This window comes from Cyprinus carpio, chromosome B8, assembly GCF_018340385.1.
Source record: "Cyprinus carpio isolate SPL01 chromosome B8, ASM1834038v1, whole genome shotgun sequence".
NCBI lineage: Eukaryota > Metazoa > Chordata > Actinopteri > Cypriniformes > Cyprinidae > Cyprinus > Cyprinus carpio.
In genome coordinates, this window is record NC_056604.1 from 27,759,203 (window position 1) to 27,780,637 (window position 21,435).

The 21,435-nt window shown below is 38.8% G+C and overlaps 1 protein-coding gene across 2 annotated transcripts in view; it reads left to right on the forward strand.

The window, feature by feature from the left end:
* Positions 1-21,435, forward strand: part of LOC109094692 — a 69,449-nt gene that overhangs the window by 33,082 nt on the left and 14,932 nt on the right. For both annotated transcript variants that reach the window (XM_042730373.1, XM_042730372.1), the window contains exons 3-5: positions 5,774-5,976; positions 10,735-10,781; positions 13,544-13,642. In XM_042730373.1, the coding sequence (XP_042586307.1) occupies positions 5,774-5,976; positions 10,735-10,781; positions 13,544-13,642 (349 nt within the window). The remainder of the gene's footprint in view (positions 1-5,773; positions 5,977-10,734; positions 10,782-13,543; positions 13,643-21,435) is intronic.

The following is a 21,435-nucleotide window of genomic DNA, read 5'->3' on the forward strand; positions in this document are numbered from 1 at the left end:
AGAAAGGTGATGCGGCAGGGTTCCAGGTGCTCTATGCTCACAAAATTCACACTAGGCAGGCACTTCTCAGTATGTAACAGGAGTGTAAAATAATTGAGTAATTTAACCCAAAAATTCTGTCATTAATTACTCCCTCTCATGTCGTTCCAAACCCGTGTGTCATACGGATTACATAATCTGACATTTCTGAAAATCCATTTGAATTGGTTCATATAAAAGTATACATTTAGCTTTTTGTAGATACATTTTTCGTGTCTGTGAAGTGCGGAGTTTCAGTTATTATTTTTTGACACTCAAGTTCACAGACAGAAACTTTTTGTTTTTATTGTGAGTGCACACAAATGAAAGTAGGCCTTTTACAGATTCGAAAGACGTATTACTCTTATCTGTATAACCTAAAATGAGAGTATTTTAAGTTAAATGCAAATGAACACACCGGCACCTCCAAGTTAACTAACATGCAGTGGGTGTGCTACTATTCAGCTTCCACACATACCAAATTATTTTATCCTTTGGGTGCAAAAACAAGTTAAGATTATGGATAACTTTGCAGTGGCATGGTCTTTTTCCTCCTCCTGCTTATCCATCTATTAAGTAATACAGCCTCTTCAGTCAGCTTCAGGAGATTTAAGGGACATTCCACAAAATCGGTACCTTTTCCACTTGGAAAAATGTAAAAATAATTTAATGTTTAATCAACATTTTTTTTTTTTTTTTTAATATCTATGAAATGAAGACACATTAAAATGACATGAAATTATATTGTGCCATCTCAGGCTAGGTAATTTATTATTTTATGATTATTTTTCTACCTTATGTTTTGGTATTTTTTTCAACCCTGTTACAGACACAAGTGTTACTATACTACAGTTTAATTAGAACTATGTGATGCAGCATTTTAGTCTCTCTTTTCACTGGCATTGTTTAAAATTTGGATTTTTAAAATATGTTTTTATTCGTCATTCAAATGACTAAGAACATCATAATGTTGGAGGGTGACCACGTCAATTTAGAAAAATATATTATTACAAGAGAGATATTAAAAAATGTCCAAAATAAAATATTGTTAAAGTTACAATGGAAAAACCTGGAAGACTGTATCAAATATATATTTATATATATATATATATATATATATATTAATTAAATTATTGACAGTAACAGGATCAGGGATGCAAACTCATCATGGGTGCAAAAGGTGACAAAGACGCACAAATTTACCCACCCCCACAATTTAAACACATTTTTTAAACATAAGATTTACACCCTTTAATATTATTATTATTATTATTATTATTATTATTATTATTTTTTTTTTTTTTTTTTTTTTTTTTTTTACATGACTTTCTTTTGGATTTATTGCAAAATAACTATGAAGTATAGCCAGATCAGGAAGTCACAAAGTTTAAAATCTCCTATACCTATAATGCTTTATGCTGAACCAGTAGCAAACAATGGAGCATGCTCTGCTGGACAAACTAAGTAATTACACCATTTCAAGCATTTTATCTACGTTATATGTTCTGTAAAAAAGAATTCATATCGCTGGCATATTCGCCGATACCGATATATGGCGACAGGCTCATATCGGCCGATAAAATTGGCAAAACAATATATTGGTAGGGCTCTAATATGAATATATGTCTCTCACATAGGTCTGAATTTGGCTCGATACCAGTCTGACGCTGTGCTAGAAGTTCACCAGTCAAAGGGTATTCAAACCTCAGTTACACTGAATGGTTGGAATAGTGTCCCATTTAGAGTCTTTAGCATTCTTTTAAAATAATTTTATATGGCTGAATGATAAACACACTGAACAAAATTATAAATGCAACACTTTTGTTTTTGCCCTCATTTCTCATGAGCTGAACTCAAAGATCTAAGACTTTTTCTATGTACACAAAAGGCCAATTTCTCTCAAATATTGTTCACAAATCTGTCTAAATCTGTGTTAGTGAGCACTTCTCCTTTGCCGAGATAATCCATCCACTTCACAGGTGTGATATATCAAGATGCTGATTAGACAGCATGATTATTGCAGACTGGCAGATCAACGAGCTACTTATTTTCTCTCCAGTATGGTAGGAAGTTAAATTAAATTAAATGTGGAGGATGTTAACTGTGACAAGATGATTGACAGACCAGTTTACAGTGACAGGGTGCGTGTAACAGGTGCGACAGAGCGGTCCTTTAACCCTTGTGCGCTCCTCATTTGAGAGTCAAACTCATGGTCTTCACGGTCAAAAGTGACTGGACACCTGAAATGTAACTTTTATTTTGTTCAGTAAAATCAGTCTAATATATTTTTGTTCAATAATATTTTTTCTTTTTTCTTTTGTATTTTGAGATAATTTCATTGTACTAATTAATATTTATGCAATAATTATAATAATTTTTTCCATTGAAAATAGTACAAATTTTTTTTTTCACATTTTTAAAAATTATTTTTCAATTAATGCAGCATTTCAGATTAAAATAGAGACTAAGCCTTTAAAATAAAATTTTTGAAGGCAGAATAGCACCTCCTGGTGAGAGCAAAAAAAAAAAAAAAACCTGTAATTTCATGGTGTTACCACTAATTTCCTGTATAGGACTCTGTAGAGAGGCTTGTGAATTCCCTAGTTATTTTTATACATAATTGTTTACTTTTATTAGGTTGTGGATTTAAATGTATATTAAGGCATTCTCAAAGACTACTTTTTGTCAAGATTTATATTTTTTGTTGTTTTAAATGTTGATTTGAAGTGTAGTTTTTTGTTGTATTATTATTACTACATTCAAACCTGAACACAGAAAGCACTTTGTTACACAAAACATTAAAATTCTATAAAAATGTGACAAAAAATTAACAGGAATGCTTTATCAGAGCTTAATCCTTCTGGGTCTGATCTGATTTTAACCTCTTTTTTCCATCTTCTGACTCATTTTGGCTATAAGCTTATAGCCATACCAATTCATTTGAGCATGTATAATTTTGTATGTGTGTGTCTGTGAGTGTGTGTAAGTGTGTGTGTGTGTGAGTGCATGTGTCCGTTTTACACTCTTGATGTTTTAGAGTGTAACCCCTTCCTTGCTGTCTGTTTTTTTACCGCATTGTAGTTGAATTATTGATTTTATTTTACATAGTTGCAGTGTTACAGTCACACCAGTTCATAGGTGTGTATGTGTGTGTCCGCACGTGTGTAAGTTGGTGTGTTGATTTTGATTATATGTGTGTTGATTTTGATTTGACCTGCGATATACATCATCCACTTCTTTGTCTGAAGGACACAGGAGTGCCCGAAGCATGGCAGAGAGACACAGCGTCTTGTTCCCTGTTTTAAGGGAACCATGGTTACATGCCTAACCTGAGACGTTCCCTTTCGAAAGGGAACTCCATGCTGCGTTGACTAGAGGGTGCTAGGGGAACGGTATACCAACACCACCATGCTGAGGGATGAGTGCCCAAACAACTCGATTCCCTAAGTCAAAACTCAAAGGATCAGCATCCCTGCCCCAACAAATTCGCTGTGGCCAGAGCACGAGCCAGAAACCTCCTACAGGCAAGCTAAAAGGTCGCCAACGTCATAGACTATTAGCTCACCCACCAAAGTCTGGAGCTCTAGAGTGGAGGTCTAGCAAACGACTCTCAGAACGAGAGGAGACCTGGCTACACTCAACACTAAACAGTTAGTGAGGCTCAAAGGAAAGAGCCTACACCTTAAAACTGCCTACGCGGAGCTCTGGAGAGCAGAGGCTTCAGCAGAATAACCCTCTTAAATGAGAGGAAGCCTAACAACCCTCAGTCCTGGTCACTGTTTATCAAGGTGGATCCGAAAAGGGCCGAACACTTGATTATGCTGTCTACCTGAAGCTCTGATGAGCGGAGGCCTCAGCAGAATGACTCTCTTAAGCGAGAGGAGGCCAAACCTACCCAGCATAAAAACTGTTTATCAAGGCGGCCTCAAGAGGGCCGAACACTTGATTACAATGTCTAACCAGAACTCTTGTGAGCGGAGGCCTCAACAGAACGACTCTGTATGCGAGAGGAGGCCAAACCTATTCAACATAAAGACTGTTTATCAAGGCGGCCTCACAGAGATCCGAACTCTTGATTACACTGTCTAACTGGAGCTCTGATGAGTGGAGGCCCCAGCAGAATGACTCTCTTAAGCAAGAGGAGGCAAAACCTACTCAGCATAAAGACTGTCTATCAAGGCGGCCCCACAGAGGGCTGAACACTTGATTCCAAGTCTAGCTGGAGCTCAGGTGAGCAGAGGCCTCAGCAGAAGGACTCTCTTAAGTGAGAGAAGGCCAGACCTACTCAACATAAAGACTGTTAATCAAGGCGGCCTCACAGAGGGCCGAAACACTTGATTACACTGTCTAACTGGAGCTCTGATGAGCAGAGGCCTCAGCAAAATGACTCTCTAAGCGAGAAGAGGCCAAACCTACTCGACATAAAGACTGTCTATCAAGACAGCCCCACATAGCCAAACCTTCTCAGCATAAGGACCTTTTGTCAAGGCGGCCCTACAATGGGCTGAACACTTGATTCCCAGTCTAGCTGGAGCACATTTGAACGGACCATCTAGCTGGAGCTCAGGTGATTGGAGGCCTCAAGAGAACTCTAATTCTTTTTTTTTTTTTTCAAGAGAAGGCCAGACCAACTCAGCCATATGACAGTTTATCAAGGTGGCCCACCAAAGGGCCGAAACCAAATGTCACAGCATAGGATGTATTTCCACACTACCAGATACAGGCTTTCAATGAACCTCAGTGTAGCATGAAGCTCCACAAACCTGCTAAAACATCATAGGTTCAGTACAGGGCGAGATGTGAAGTGTGGAGAATACCTCAGAACCCAGGGGTGGGGGGTGGGGGCTAGGATAGGAAGGAGAAAGGAAAATGATCTCTCTTTCCTTTAGTGTGAGGCGTATCATTCCACCCACGCATTTGGCTTCGATAACCTCCCTCAAATCCTTCCTATTCCTCCTCATGTCTCTCCTTTTTTGAGTCCTGCTCCTGCCAGCAGGGGGAGGAGGAGCCCAAGTTGCCACACTTTGCCTCTGAGCCTGTCTGTAGTCCATAGACGCAGATGGCCCAGGGTCCCCCAAGGTTTTAGGCGCAAATCCAGGACGGCGCAGTATGGTCGGAGTCTTCGACATCAATGTTTCTCCCATAGAAAGATAGTTTGCCAACATCTCTTCTATGGGAGGCATCGATGCATATCCGTGCTCACGCAATCTCTCCACATTCGCATAATTTGCAGGATGAAAAAGATTAATGCTAGCCAAAAAACGCTTATCTAATCTGCCACGAGCGGACTTTGGCTTTTCGTATTTCCAAGAAAGACTTAATCTTTAAAAACTTAAACTGTTATCACTCCCTGTTTCATTCATCTCTCACCCAACATCTTCCTTTCATTCACTTTTTTCTTGCAAACTATCAATTTTAAGTGCACTTTTTTTTTTTTGATCTTCTGTTTTACATATTACTTTACATATTTCCATTTCTCAAAATCTTAGCCGTATGCACTTCCCCTAACTTTTAGATTAACATGTTCATCTCCCTTTCTCGAAATCAGTTTAAAAAAGACTAGACCTTGTGAGGAAGACTAATTTGACCCCTAATTGGATCTGGTTATTTCAATAAAATAGGCAAATTTATTGAGGGGTTTGCAAAGCATATTTATATAAATGCCTGGTCAGACTAACTTGGATATAACAGATCTCTGGTTTGTTATCATATTGCTTGATCAAATGTGTTATGATAAATTTCTCATTTTCTTTAGTTTCAGGTTTTTCAGGACTATGGAGGAACGGCGTTTTATACGGCGCCCAAATTTTGCACTGAGGTACCAGAGGCATCATACATATCAGTGGTCCAGCCTACAGCTAAGGCGTAAGCCCAGAGCCTCTTCTCCTTCCAGCCAGCAGTTCGACAAAGGCCTGAACAAGAATAGCTCCACAGCACACATTGAACCCGGCAGAACAGGTTAGATGCATTGTGCTATATCTGCATGTTAGCATTTTTGTTGTAAATATGGTTGAACTAAATTTTGCAGTGCATGTATGAACTCTTAACTCTCAACACTAGGTGGTAGTGTCAGTTTACACATTAAAATTCTCAGTGATGGTAGCATTCTGTATTTTATTTACTTTTGCTTTACAGAATTGAACTTACATTTTACTCAGTAATCATTTAATCTTAGAAATGCTTGAAGAAATAAAATAAAAATCACAAATAAAATTTGTTTTCAATCTCATCCAATATTAAATGCATTTTCTGCTCCACAATAAAACTATAACATATTTTTATATATCATATTCAAGCATTAGCAAATTATTTTACACTCTAAAAAATCTGGGTTATTATTATTTTTTTTTTCAACCCAAATGCTAGGTTCAGCTTGTTTGGTCAATCTATTGGGTTATTTTTAAAATATATTTTACCCAGGTGCTGGGTGTTTTTTCTGTAACTAAGCTGCTGGCTCATTTTAAATGCTGGGCTATTTTTTTTTACCCAACCACTGGGTTAAGCCTGTCTCCGTCAAAACAACCTAGCTGCTGAGTTACAGTGAGCTCACAGGCTTTTTGAGTCCTCTTTGGTGCACTTCAGCGAAATAAAGGTTTGTATACATTTTATTTAATTTCTAAAGTCTTTGCTGTGCTGTAAATTGTGTTATTTTCTGCAGCGCAACATAAGGATGAGATGTCAGTCAGCTGTGTAAGCAGCGGTTGTTTCAAACGATGGAAATGCCTTTTGCCTTTCATAACATTCGTTTTTATTCATTATAATTTTATTCTATTTTATTCATTATAATACTGAGCTTAATTTAATTTGATGTTAAAATATGTTCTCTAATCTTAGTACTGTTTGTTTATGGGTAGGTTAGAGTCGTTAATAGGTAGGCCAGTGGTGTAACCTATTAATGACGGCCCCTGGGCTGCATGGTTATAAAGCACATACAAACACACAGCGCTCGTGCAGGGAACCCATATAAGCAAATTTGTGCCTAACCTACTTAATTTAGACCAATTAAAATCAGTATCTTATCTTTTTGTATTAAACTGAACATTTCTTTTCACGTGCATCTCTCTCCAACACACACGTAGGAATCACTGCAACAACATTCCTTGTCGAGGGGCAAGACGCAAGAGAACACGGCCCCACCACTTTCTGCAACATCTCGTGGCACGCACAGATGTACCTAAAAGAAAGAAACATCTCCATTCGATTAGAAATGAGTTGGTCTGTGTTAAATAACAGACGATCTATCGCTGAAATAAGTAATTGAGAGTGCTCATTGACGCTGTTATCAGTTCTCTCTTGGCGCTCGTGCCCAATGCACCATCTAAACCAGTGGTTCTCAACCTTTTTCCCACCGGGCAGCACTATGGTCCAAGTGCAAGTCTCGCGGGCCGCACGCATATTTACATATAACGTCATCAATACAAACCAACCTGATTTATAATATTATAGCCTAAATATTATATCTAATCGATTACATTCATTGAAATAAATAAATTATTCTACTCCCTTATAAATAAATCAGCTGATGCTGTCGGGAGCTGACCAATTTTGTGAAATTCGGCTCGAAGGAGTAACAGCACAATGAAGTTGCGATTGTAAAGGCCAATTTATACTTCTGCGTCGGGTGCGCGTAGTAGGTACGGCGTAGCATACGCATTGACGTGTACCATACGTCGTACCCTACGCCGTACCCTGACGCGCACCTCCTCAAAAATGTAACTCACGTCGCGACGACGCGGACTGCAAGATCTGTGATTGGTCGGCTTGGTAGTATCACGTTTCCTCCTACGCATTTCCGGAATGATCTTCTGCACTCTGGACTGCCCGCCATTTTTAAATTCCGAAATTCAGTGAAGAGCCAACATGGAAATGGACCAAGTGACCGAGCGATTAATTGAAGAAGTGAGGAAATACAGCCATCTGTATGACTCCTCTTCGGGAGATTACAAAGACTGCCAGATGGCAGCGAATTCGAAGCCATTGTTCGTAGAAGCCCGCGATGATCGAGGAATGTAAACACAGTGGAACCCGCTCGCATCAACTAGCGTTTCGGCTGTGTAACTGCAGAGCAAAACAGACATACGCAGAAGTATACATGCTCACGACGGCGTCGCCTACGTGCGTAGTCTACGACGTACACTACGGCGTACACTCGACGCAGAAGTATAAATTGGCCTTTAGATGCAGTCTGTAAGACGCACACGGGAGCATGACTTGACACGCGATCCAAATATGGAAAGCACTTCCGAATTTAATAATATGAGGTTCTGCCACATTTCTTCATTTAAGGATGATTGCTGCGTAGTATGGGTGTTTCCATGTGCCTGAACTTCTTCAAGTGAGTTGCGGAGCAAACCGAAAATCCAGCACTCTCCTTCACTGCTGATACTGTGACTATTCTTGTTTATGTGTTCATTCGCTGGCAATTTTCCACATTTCTTTTTTCTCCCTTAAAAACAAATTTGTCCATTCTGATGCTCAATTTTACCGAACTAAACGCTGTTGATGACTATTTCAATTGAATTCCGCCAAAGCGCACGCTTATGTGTGTTCGTTAAATGCGTAACGTTATGTCCGCTCATGTCTGAATAATTTTTCATAAAAACTTTAGGCTATAGCTTATATTTCTTTAGAACATAAATTAATGTAAAAACTAAAATGAATTGTAAAACTGAAAGTTATTTTTAAAATTGTGTTCAGCATGGTGTGCCGCAGGTTGAGAACTGATCTAAACACAGACGACCGAGCACTTCGTTCTGGTAAAAGCACAAAACAAAATGCTCACAAACGTGTCTTTGCTCTTGATATACATTCACTGGCGAACTCCACTTTGGTTTTAATGAGGAAAAAAAAAAAAAAGTTTCTTTGATATTTGTATTTGTTCTTGATATACATTCACTGGCGAACTCCACTTTGGTTTATATATATATATGTATATATATATATGAGGGTGACATGAGTACATATATATGAGTACAGTGACATGTTCGGTTCACTTAGTTTTGTCGTGGTCACGAGATATTAATTTGTGGGAACATCATATTAACTGATATGTCGTGGCCATGAGATCATTGTGTCGAGATAAAGTCATCCTTATGTCGTGGCCTCGAGATGTTATGTTGAGGGAACGACATCCATTTCTCGTGGACACAAGTGTGTAAACAAACCTGCGTGACCATAGCAACCCGGGATTATCAGAGATGGATAAAACATTTTTGTTAATATTTAATTTAACATTTTAATTTAATATTTGTATATTATTATTATTATTATTATTATTATTACATTAACTTATTAGAGCTATATATGTATATTTCCCACAAGTTAATATACAAACACTGTGTTTCTGCTTCCACCCAAAATAGGCATTTTCAAAATGATATAATAAATGAACTGTGGGGTACTTTGAGCTGAAACTTTACAGACACATTGTGGGGACACCAGAGACATAATATGTCTCCTTTAATATTTCTCTTTATATTAATATAGTAACATCATCACGATGAGCCCGTGTGCGCTGCACTGTCTGTAGTTACACCACTGGTCACGGCATCTTTCAGCTACGAGTGAAATGCGAGGCGGCGGTCTGAAGTTCGCAGTTCCCTCGAGAACAGCAGCCCTTCACCGGCTCAGATTTCAGCGACACACTGGCATGAGAATAAACACTATTTCAGTAAAACGTGATTACAGAGAATGGTTAAATACACTTAAATTAAAATGCTACTTTTGAATGTTACATTTTTATGTCGAAAATGCTTGTTAAACGAGTTTAAATGTATGTAATATTGTAAATGCTGTATTCACCCAAATAAATTAAAATGTGTTCAAATGTGCTCTTGCTTAATAATAAATGTTCATCTTCTGATTGTTGCTGTTTTTTTTTTAATTGTTTTTCTTTTTTTCTTTTTCAGTCCATTTTAAGCCAGCAATATAATAATTTTTAAACAATAGTTGACTTAAACAGAACAACTGAGCATAGTGGGTAAAAACATTTAACCCAACCAACTGTGTCAAAATAACCCAGCATGTTTTCTGTCCAATAATTTACAAAGCTCTGGGTTGCCAAATAATTATTAGATGGTCATAGCTGATATAGAATCCAGCAAAAAGCTAGCCTGTGAAAATATATATATACATCTGTTGCAACAAATCTGCAAAAAAGTTCTGTTACAAAAAAATTTATATATTGCATATAAATTTCAGTTTTGTTCTGCTGCATTAAAAGGACAGATTTAAATTACAATTCTACAATTAAAAATCAGGAATTCTCATTTTAATTATGAATAATTCATGTGCATGCAGACGTGCATGTCTGTTTTTTTTTTTTTTTTGTTTTTTTTTTTTTAGTTGGCTAAAAATCAGATGTGGCATGTTGAGAAGATTTTCCTCCCCCTCCATCTCACGGTTATGTGCTTGGTGACTCACTGCTTGTGTACGTGTTGCTTAAAAGTGAGATATAATGAGAGAAAGTGCGTGTGTGTGTGAGTGTCAGAGAGCTGAAGGTGCTCTTGTATGTATGTGAGAGTAGAGAGAATGAGAGAGATTGGTCATATTTATATGGATTTAAACATCCGGGCCCACCATCTGAAAATAAAACAACCCATGTTGTGAGGCAGATTTTCCAAATGACACTACACAGATTTTCTTACAGAAACCTTTCTCTCTCCTCCCCCCCCCCCCCCCCTTTTCCCTTTTCACCTTGCCCTTACTTTTTTATAGACATTTCTCGGCCATCCTCTGGAAACAGATCATCACTGTCATCCACAGTAAGAGACCAGACACTTCTTGCTTTGTATCATTATGATCATTCTCAAATGAATGTTTTTGGGTCAATACAAGTTGAACTCTGCAAACACAGAGAAGCAGCATGATAAACATATTGTAGACACTGTATATCCTGTACTTACTGCTTATTGCACTTCTGGTTAGATGCTAACTGCATTTTGTTGCCTTGTACCTTACATGTGCAGTGACAATAAAGTTGAATCTAATCTAATCTAAACTCTGTATTAACAAAATATGTGATATACAGTATGTGTGTGTGTTGAATATGATTGGCTGAACAGAATGCAAAAAAAAAAAAAAAAAAAAAAAGGGTTAAAAAAAGTTTTTTTTTAAAATAAAAATAAATAAATAAAGTGCTGATGCTTAGTTTAATAGCACTATGAAATTGTTTTTATCACACTGCTTCTCTGTGTTTGCATGTTCCACAATGTAACATAGAAGTAGCTTAAGATGAGTGTGTGATACATTGGCAGCATTGAGTTTATTGGGCGAAAGCAAAAACAGCATCGTAATACAGGCAAAGATTAACAGTAGGAACACTGTAATGTATACAGGGACGAGACAGAGCAGGCACAGTTTAATTTGAAACACTAACACAGATAATCCAAACTTGAAACAACTGTGGACAAACCATAGACAGAAACCAGGAGAGCAGTCAGAAGACAAAACACATAAAGAAAACAATAACTGACAAAACACAACTCACTCACAGGGGTATATATACACATGTTAACCAGGAATGATGAGGGACAGGTGTAGGTGATAAGTTGGCATGGTAAATAATAAGGGTTGCTATGGTAACAAACAAAGCAGCAAGGCAGACGGGGACAGGAACTGAACAAAGGAAGTGAAGAGGGAAACAATAGGAATAGAAACACATTACATAATATGAGTCTTAAAAAAATACAAATATTCAAGCAATAATCAAAAATGTAAAGCAATAAGTAGTTCACTCAACCCATTCATTCATCAACACTGATTCATGCTGGATTGAACGACTACTACTGTTGGTTATTCTGAGATGTGCAAAGGATGATTTTGCTGCTGCTTTAAAACTGTTTTCATTTGCAAGTAGACACACCTAGCAATATAGTTTCCAAAATGTAAGATACTCAATATTAACTTTATTGAACCAATGTTTTCAAGACAATATCTTACATAGAACTGTGCTATTGTGCTGTACTATTTTATTGCATAAACCAGCTCAAACCAGCATCCCAACTTCAAAACATACCTAACCAGCATATGCTGTTTCTTTCAACAGGGTTATGATTTTCTTAAAGAAGACAATTAAACACTCTAGCAATCTACTAAAATTCTAAATGCTAGCAATGTGCTAAAACATGCTAGCAACATTCTAGCAGTTTAGACATGCTAGCAGTGCAGCATCCTAGCAACAAATGAAATCATACTATCAATATGTTAAAATATGCTAGTAATGTTCATAAAATATTAGTGATGTGCATAAACATGTTAGCAATTTCCAGAAACAAGTTAAAATGTTAGCAACATTCTATAAGCTACTACCACAAGAAACATGCTAGAAGCATTTTAGTAATGCTAAGACATGCTAGTAAAATGCTATAACACCTTAATAAATAACATTATGCTAATGTTATTTTAAACATTTAACCTAGATAAAAGTGCTCTGTTAGGCATATATCTAAGTGTTTGTGTGGAGAGTGGTAAAACATGTAGGAATGTGGTAAATCATTCAAACAACATAGTAAAACATGTTTACAATGTGCTAGTACCAAGGTAAAATAAACTATCAACATGCTAACAATGCGTTAAGGCATGTTAGCACTATGCTAAAACACACTAACAACATGGTAGGAATGTGCTAAAATACATTAATAATACGCTAATGCATGTTGTAGCAAGCATCAAAGTAAAATGTTTGTTAATTTTATTTTAGTTCTGGGAGCTTGAGTCAAGTCTCATGTTTTAGTCCTTCATCAAATGAGTTTAGCTTCATACCACTGAAAAGTGTAATAACATGTTAACTATTGTGATACAATGACTAACTGTTCTTGCCTGTGCAAAGTTATAAATTCTGTCTCGAGTATGTAAAGTCTGTAAACATAACCTTAAAAGTGATTGCAATTGTAAGAGCACTACCGAGCATTATGCTGCGTGCATGCCATGTCGTAATTACCATAATTCCGAGATGATAACATGTGACGTTCAATCAGTGCTGTTCACGTCCTTGGACTGGGGATTATCCGTTTCTATAGCGACAGTCAACAAAATGAACCGGAATGAAAGGATGTTACTGGCCCCTGTAAAACACAATAGAAGTAACAGTTGCTATGCAAATGCATAATTATTACTCTTTATAATTATTTCTTTAGGTTGTTATTACATGGATAGCTTAGATATCTTACTCTGTGCTGCATGTCATTCATTTAAGTTCGCATTACTTTTGTATGAAAACATCTACATTGGCAAAAGTCAATTACACAAAATTTAAACAAAAATATTACAAAGTAACTGCTTATTTTGCGCCGACAAGGTGCAGTGGTCACGTCGTAGCTCTCAGAAAGCTCAGAGTTCACAAATTGTAATTATGAGTTCTACGAGGACGTGAACGCTTTTTGTTGTAATTACGATAATTACGATATGGCGTGAACACACCTTTACATTTTTCTGACTGTTGTTTAAGACTGTAGCATATAAATAATACTAAAACTAAAGTTTTAGATTGAAAGATTGATGATGTCTTTTGTGGTGACCTCCACAGGTGTCACAGAAACCCAGCAACAGAGATGCTCTCTCATCTGTGACATGTGCTGTGGCACGAAACAGAGCTATACAGAAGAAACAAGAGCAGATAGAGGAGGTAAATTTATGTCTGTGTGTTGTGTGAAGGATCAGTTTCCACAGTATAAGTCAGACTGATATTGGATTTTACTAATAATAATAAGTAAAGCACACATTCACATGGCAGCAGAACATAGTAGTCAATTCTGTATTAGAGTACTTAATATAATTACTTTTACATATAGTTTGTTTTTTTAGTAAGACAACAATATTCTTTAACCAAACTCACATCTGTAAATTTCGAGCAGCCAATATGTGTATTAGGTGTATTTTCTTTCCTCATGCTGGGTACACACCAAAAGATAATCGCGCTGATTTTGGGCCGATTTCTCCCCTTCCAACAATCCTAGCTATGTCCCGATCATCTTGATGGTTCTACAGATTATTTTATCAGATTTTCCTTTGGTGTGAGGTGTGTTTAGAGTGTCCGATCCTGATCGGAAGAACGTTGGAGCCGCCCCGATTGCGAATCGTAAATATTCAACATGTTTAAAATTTACGATCAGAAATCCTGATGTGTGGGGGGAACCCCGAGGACAAACGCGCGCACGGTCTAGAGATTATCACGTGAAACGAAACAACATCCAATCAGAAAGCGAGATGATGGAAGACGGAACGTGCAGCACAAAGTGAAATTGATGTGGACAGCAGAGATGGAGGATCAGCTTGTTGATTTGTGGCAACAGCATGAATGTTTATACAACGTGTCGTGTATTTTCTGTGAAAACCATTCCAAACACTATCATTGCAATTTCTTCCTGCATATTGTCCGCCATGCTTATTCTGAAGTCTCGGGAGATTTCCTGTGTTCACAGTCGAGACTATGGTTGAAAATCTGTTCGTGTGTGGTGTGCTGTCTTTGTCACATCATGGCACACCACACACTATAGGAGCAAAATGGTTAAATCTAGTATTTTTTATCCTCATGTTTGTGGTCTATCACATTTTGAAAATCTTATAAGATGTAAAAAATCTTTTGGTGTGTACCCAGCATTAGGGTCAGGTTTTTTTTTTTTTTTCTTACATATGCTTTTGTTAACACAGAGACAGAGATATGAAGTGTGTATCATCTGATTTTTTTTATTTATTTATTTTTTTGCTACTGATGAAAAAATCAATCAGTCACATTTTCACTATCCATACAGTCTCTCCCTCACTCCCTCCCTAACAATAATCATTAAACGTTTTTCTGCCTATACTTAAAGGGGACCTGTTATGCAAAATTCACTTTTGTATGGTGTTTGGACATGAATTTGTGTTGGCAGTGTGTTAAAGATTCGGACTTGCAACCCAAAGGTCATGGGTTTGAGTCCAAGTACTGGCAGGACTTGTAGAAGGGGTTTTGTACAGAGCTCTCTTCCACCTTCAATAACCCCAACTGAGGTGTGTTTGTGCAAGGTACCAACCTCCAACTGCTCCCCGGGAGCCACAGCAAAAATGGCTGCCCACTGCTCCGGGTGTGTGTGTGCTGTGTTTGGATGGGTTAAATGCAGAGCACAAATTTCGATTATGGATATAATGCAAAGGCAGTATACATTTTTAATTGTGTTTACAGTTTTCTTTTTTTTCCCTGTGTTGAAATCTAACAAAAATGTATGCATTTCTGTAGGGCACCAATCTTATTCCGAATCATTCTTAACTTTTTAAAGATTACTTTAATTGAATGAAAATGTTTCATATAATTAAAATTAAAAGTGAAATTAGAGTGCAGGTTCTCTAGCTACTTGGTGAGCGAGGGTGGTGGTGTGAATGAGAAATGGAAACCCTGAAGTGGATCTGTAGCAGCAGAGTGATTTGATTGTAAATGCTTTTAGTATGAAATCCATTTTCCTCTACTCTGATCAAATACACTACTCTGCCTGCTGGAGAGGGAAAAAGAAGCAGTGACTCGGGCCATGCAGCCTCCCACCTGTACGTGCCCCAGGTTGTACATTCTAGCTATTGTAAAAAGTAATCTGCATATAACATGCATACATAAGTCTCGCATACTTTACACAGCAGACAGAAAGTACAGAAGAAATCATAAGAATAGTTCTATTTTGAATATAGTCTGTACATAAGTTAGAGTCTTTGGTGAGTTACACAAGGTGTCTAATTTAATCCTAGTTCTATTATACAGTGTGTTTTTATTGCAGTCATAGTCATTCCATCTATTTTCAAAAAACTGCACAGCAGAGCTCATGATGCGATGACTCAGATACATGCAGAATGATGATTTAACCCCCCAGTGCACACACAGAGACACACCATCTCTATGGTTACCACAGATGAGGCAGTAGGTGCTATTTTGAAGTGATCTGGTAATAGCTAGCAGCTCAAACACACATTGTTACCTATAGTAACTACAAGACAGAATGCAGTAATGATTTCAAGTCTTTTGACCACAGATGGCTGTTTCTCCACACATAAATAACAATAATGGTAATATAGATTAGGGAACACTATTCACTATTAACTAGTTGCTTATTATATTGCTAGCATATTGACAGTTTTTGTATTTATAAAGCACATATTAATACTTTATTCTGCATTACCATATTCTAGATCCCTTTACCCTGCCCCATACCTTAACACATCTACTACAACAACTCCCTTACTTACTACCAATAAGTAGTGTATTAGGAGTTTATTGAGGAATAACGTCTCGGTTATGTATGGTAATCCTCATTCCCTGAAGGAGGGAACAGAGACGTCACGTCAGTGACCGACGAATTGGGATCTCGCTTCGAGAGACCAATCTACTTCGTGTGTAAACTAAACAAGCCAATGCACATTGGCAGGCAATTATTGCATCCAGCAGCAGCTGATCACAGGATGAGCATAAAGAGGCAGCAGGTGCAATGCATACCAGGTTTTCGCTGAGTAGCCAAGCCGGTGACCCCGCCGTTTAGCTGTGGTATAGCAGCCATGGCGACAGGACATGACATCTCCATTCCCTCCTTCAGGGAATGAGGGTTACCATACGTAACCGTTCCCTTTCAGTCGGTCACTCTCAACGTCACGATGGTGACCAATGAATTGGGATTCCCTACCAAAGCGCCATGGATGCTGCCCCTTCCAGTGCCTTGTGGGAGCTGCCTGTGCCCCTTTTTGGTGTAGGCCAGGGCTTGCAACAAGAAGACTACTCACTGTCATCGTAGCACTACCCGCTCAGTGAGATTGGATAACACTGGGAAAACACGGGCTCTGAGGCTATACCGTGGACTTTACACATATGGGATCCACTTAGGTCTCACATATGGAACCCAGCCCGCTACCGGTTCTCAAGGATTCAGTGAGTGAGGACCTGGAGCCAGACGTTCCGCCCCGTCTGGCTGCTGAGGGGATGGAGGAGCTCATTAGGGTCTACAGTACAGACACGCTGGAGCAGTTTTAGCAAGCTGACACTAACAGGAGCCTCTCAGTGCCACTACACGTTTGAGGTGAGAACACAGGAGGATACCAGCTCCACACGAATGCTATAGAATCTAGCAAACATGTTGGGGGTCGCCCAGCCCACAGCTCTACAAATATCTGTCAGCGGGGCGCCACAAGCCAGCTCCCAGAAGGATACAACTCTTCTAGCAGAGTGAACTCACAACCTGAACAGGCAGGGCACACCCTGTGCCTCATAAGCCAGGGTGATGGCATCCATCAAGTCAAGTCAAGTCACCTTTATTTATATAGCGCTTTACACAAAACAGATTGTGTCAAAGCAACTGAACAACATTAATTAGGAAAACAGTTTGTCAATAATGCAAAATGACAGTTAAAGTCAGTTCATCATTGAATTCAGTGATGTCATCATTCAGCTCAGTTCAGTTTAAATAGTATCTGTGCAATCATTTGCAATCAAGTCAACGATATCGTTGTAAATAAAGTGTCCCCAACTAAGCAAGCCAGAGGCAACAGTGGCAAGGAACCAAAACTCCATCAGTGACAGAATGGAGAAAAAACCTTGGGAGAAACCAGGCTCAGTCGGGGGGCCAGTTCTCCTCTGACCAGACGAAACCAGCAGTTAAATTCCAGGCTGCAGCAAAGTCAGATTGTGCAGAAGAATCATCTGTTTCCTGTGGTCTTGTCCCGGTGGTCGTCTGAGACAAGGTCTTTACAGGGGATCTGTATCTGGGGCTCTAGTCCTGGTCTCTGCTGCTTTTCAGGGCTGTAGAGGTCCTTTCTAGGTGCTGATCCACCATCTGGGCTGGATACATACTGGATACGGGTGACTGCAGTGACCCTCTGACTTGGATACAAACTGGATCAAATTGCCAGAGTTTTGAGAACGCAGTGGACGTGGAGGACTATAATGTAACAAGAGCACGTTCAAATACTGAGGTGCTAAACCATTCAGGGCTTTATAGGTAATAAGCAAGTTTTTAAAATCTATACAATGTTTAATAGGGAGCCAGTGCAGTGTTGACAGAACCGGGCTAATATGGTCATACTTCCTGGTTCTAGTAAGAACTCTAGCTGCTGCGTTTTGGACTAACTGGAGTTTATTTATTAAGCCCGCAGAACAACCACCCAATAAAGCATTACAATAATCTAACCTTGAGATCATAAACGCATGGATTAGCATTTCTGCATTTGACATTGAGAGCATAGGTCATAATTTAGATATATTTTTGAGATGTTTGATAGCGGTTTTACAAATGTTAGAAACGTGGCTTTCTAAGGAAAGATTGCTATCAAATAGCACACCTAGGTTCCTAACTGATGAGGAAGAATTGACAGAGCAGCCATCAAGTCTTAGACAGCATTCTAGGTTATTACATGCAGAGTTTTTAGGTCCTATAATTAACACCTCTGTTTTTTTCAGAATTTTGTAGTAAGAAATTACTCGTCATCCAGTTTTTATATCGACTATGCATTCTGTTAGTTTTTCAAACTGGTATGTTTCGCGGGCCACGAAGAAATGTAGAGCTGAGTATCATCAGCATAATAGTGAAAGCTAACACCATATTTCCTGATGATATCTCCCAAGGGTAACGTGTAAAGTGTGAAGAGTAACGGCCCTAGTACTGATTTTACATTTACAAAAAGTGTTTTTGTAGAAAGGGACCTGATATTCAATAAGCCAAGCTTTATCATTCTGCTTACTCATTCACAAAAAATGTGAAGTAACGTGACATACAGCCAAGTATGGTGACCCATACTCGGAGTTGGGGTACCTCAGCCATGGTATTGAGGGTGGAGAGAGCGCTGTGCATTCACTCCCCCACTTACAAATCCTGCCGGCCCAAGACTCGAACCCACAACCTTTGGATTGCGAGTCCGACAATGTCCACGAATATTTAATGATTCACACCTGAGAGACAAAGGGCCCCTCCCCTAATGGCCCATCAGTGAGTCATGTGACTGTGAGGCAGGTAAGACAGAATCTGTGGAGATTGAAAAAAATGGCTTTTTAAATTATTTGCATTTTATTTACAACACAGTATAATCAAAACATACATAATGAAGGTCAAAGACACATTATTGAGCATACTGATCTAACCACAGAGATGTGAACTGACTTTGAGTCATTCCTGAAAACAGATTCTGTTCAACAAGTGAAACAAGTAAACCATACCTGATATTTAAGTATTTGCTGCTATTTTCTATGGATTCAAGAACAAAAAAAAAAAAAAAAAAAAAAAAAACATCATCAGTAGTCAATGAGCTTGTTTCACCATAAAATATCAGTGTAGCTGAACATCTGATGTTGATACAGCGCTCTCAGAGGAAAGCAGTTTGAAGAGACTTGCGTGAAAGTCAGCATGATTCATCTGCGGTGCACATGTCTGATCACTAAAAAAGAAACAAACAACCAAAACAAAAAGAAAAAAAAATGTGAGCATATTATAATGTATATATAATACCAGGAGCATCTGTGTATATATAGAGGACATTTTATATCTGAGAAACTAATTATTATTGTTTAGCAGTTATATAGTTATTTAAATATAAACAGTCTATTTGTGAACAGAGTATTAATAATAAACATGGTCTAATCATTCTTAGACTTTTAGCGATCGTCCTGTTACAGTGTACACTCATATTACTTTTATATAGACTATTGTTTTATATTATATAGCATATGAAAACTTCATCTCACCGTAAGAAATTTAGATACAATGAATTCAAATCATAGCATATCATATTCAAAATATTTAACTCGATTTCGAATATTTCAGTCAGGATTTTTAGTTGGTGAAACCCCAACTTTGATTTTGTAGTCATATAGCCTAGTATGTATGATGTTATAGTATATGATTTTGTAGTCATAGACTAACGCATGCTTTGTACTATCATAAAAAAGGACATTTTATATCTGAGAAACTAATTATTATTGTTTAGCAGTTATAAAAATCTCTTCGTGAACAGAGTATTAATAATACACATGGTCTAATCATTCTTAGACTCGGAAGCATTCATCATGTTACAGTGTACACTCATATTACTTTTATATGCTATTGTTAGAGCATGAAAACATCATCCTGCCGTAAGAAATTTAGAGACAATGAATTGCCTGTCATATTCAAAATATTTTACTCAATTTCAAACATTTTAGTCAGGAATTATAGTTTGGGGAAAACCCAACTGTAGGCCTAAATGTGTTCATGTTTATGTCACAAGTAAGGGATAACGTACATCCAGCCGGTTGTTCTCACAGAATAAACCCCAACAGGGTGATCAGGACCCTGATGAAAAGCGGATACCGCAATACCAGGATGACATAATTAAGCAATTGTACACCATTTTGAATCGAGTTTTAATATTTTATTAGCTAAACAAACGGAAAGCTTCCACTAAGAACAAAAATAGTTCAAGCAAGAGTACAGCGCCGACTGCTGTTACCCAGATGAGCCTGTGTTATTAGCTTTTACAGGAGTTTAACCTTCTGGCCCCCCTAAGGAACCTGACGACCAGGTCATGCTTACCTACCAACTTCCCTTCTACAGGGTCATGATTCGCAGCAATCGCAGCAACCTGGACTTTGAGGGTGGAGAGAGACAGCCTTCACTCCAGCCCTTGGTGCAAAAAGGAAAGCACGACCCTGATCGGGCATCTCGGGGGGTCTTCTCTACGAGAAGAACACCACTTGATGAACAGGTTCCACTTCAAGGCGTAAGCGTGTCTCGTAGACGGTGCTTTCGCCGAAGTGATGGTGTCAACTACCTCTTGGGGTAGGTCACCAAGAACCTCCGCGTCCCGTCCAGGGACCAGAAATTAAGTTTCCAGGGGTCTGGACGCAGGTGCCACAGGGTGTCCCATCTCGCAGTCAGTGGATCCTTTCTCAGAGGAATCTGCCAGGGAGGGGCTGTCACGAGGAGCACTAGTTTGTGGAACCAGGTCCAAGTGGGCCAATACGCCGCCACAAGCAAGACCTGCTCCTCGTCCTCCCTGACCTTGCACAGCGTCTGTGTAAGAAGGCTCACTGGGGGAAATGGATACTTGCACAGGCCCCGCGGCCAGCTGTGTATCAGTGTGTCCATGCCGAGTGTTCCCTTGGTCAGGAGTAGAACAACTGGCAGTGAGAGGTCTCTGGAGAGGCAAACAGGTCTACCTGAACGGCTCCGAAATGTCTCCAAATGAGCTGGACTGTACGGAGATGGAGTTGCCACTCTCCCGGGAGCATAGCTTGAGACAGCTCGTCAGCCATACGGTTGAGCAGTCCTGGAATGTGAATGGCATGAAGTGACCTCAGAACCTTCCGACTCCAAATGAGGAGGTGGCGGGTGAGTTGCGACATGAGACTGGAGCACAGACCACCTTGTCGGTTGATGTACGCAACAGTCGCTGTGTTGTCTGTTTGGACCAGCACGTGCTTGCATCGTAAGCACCCTTTGA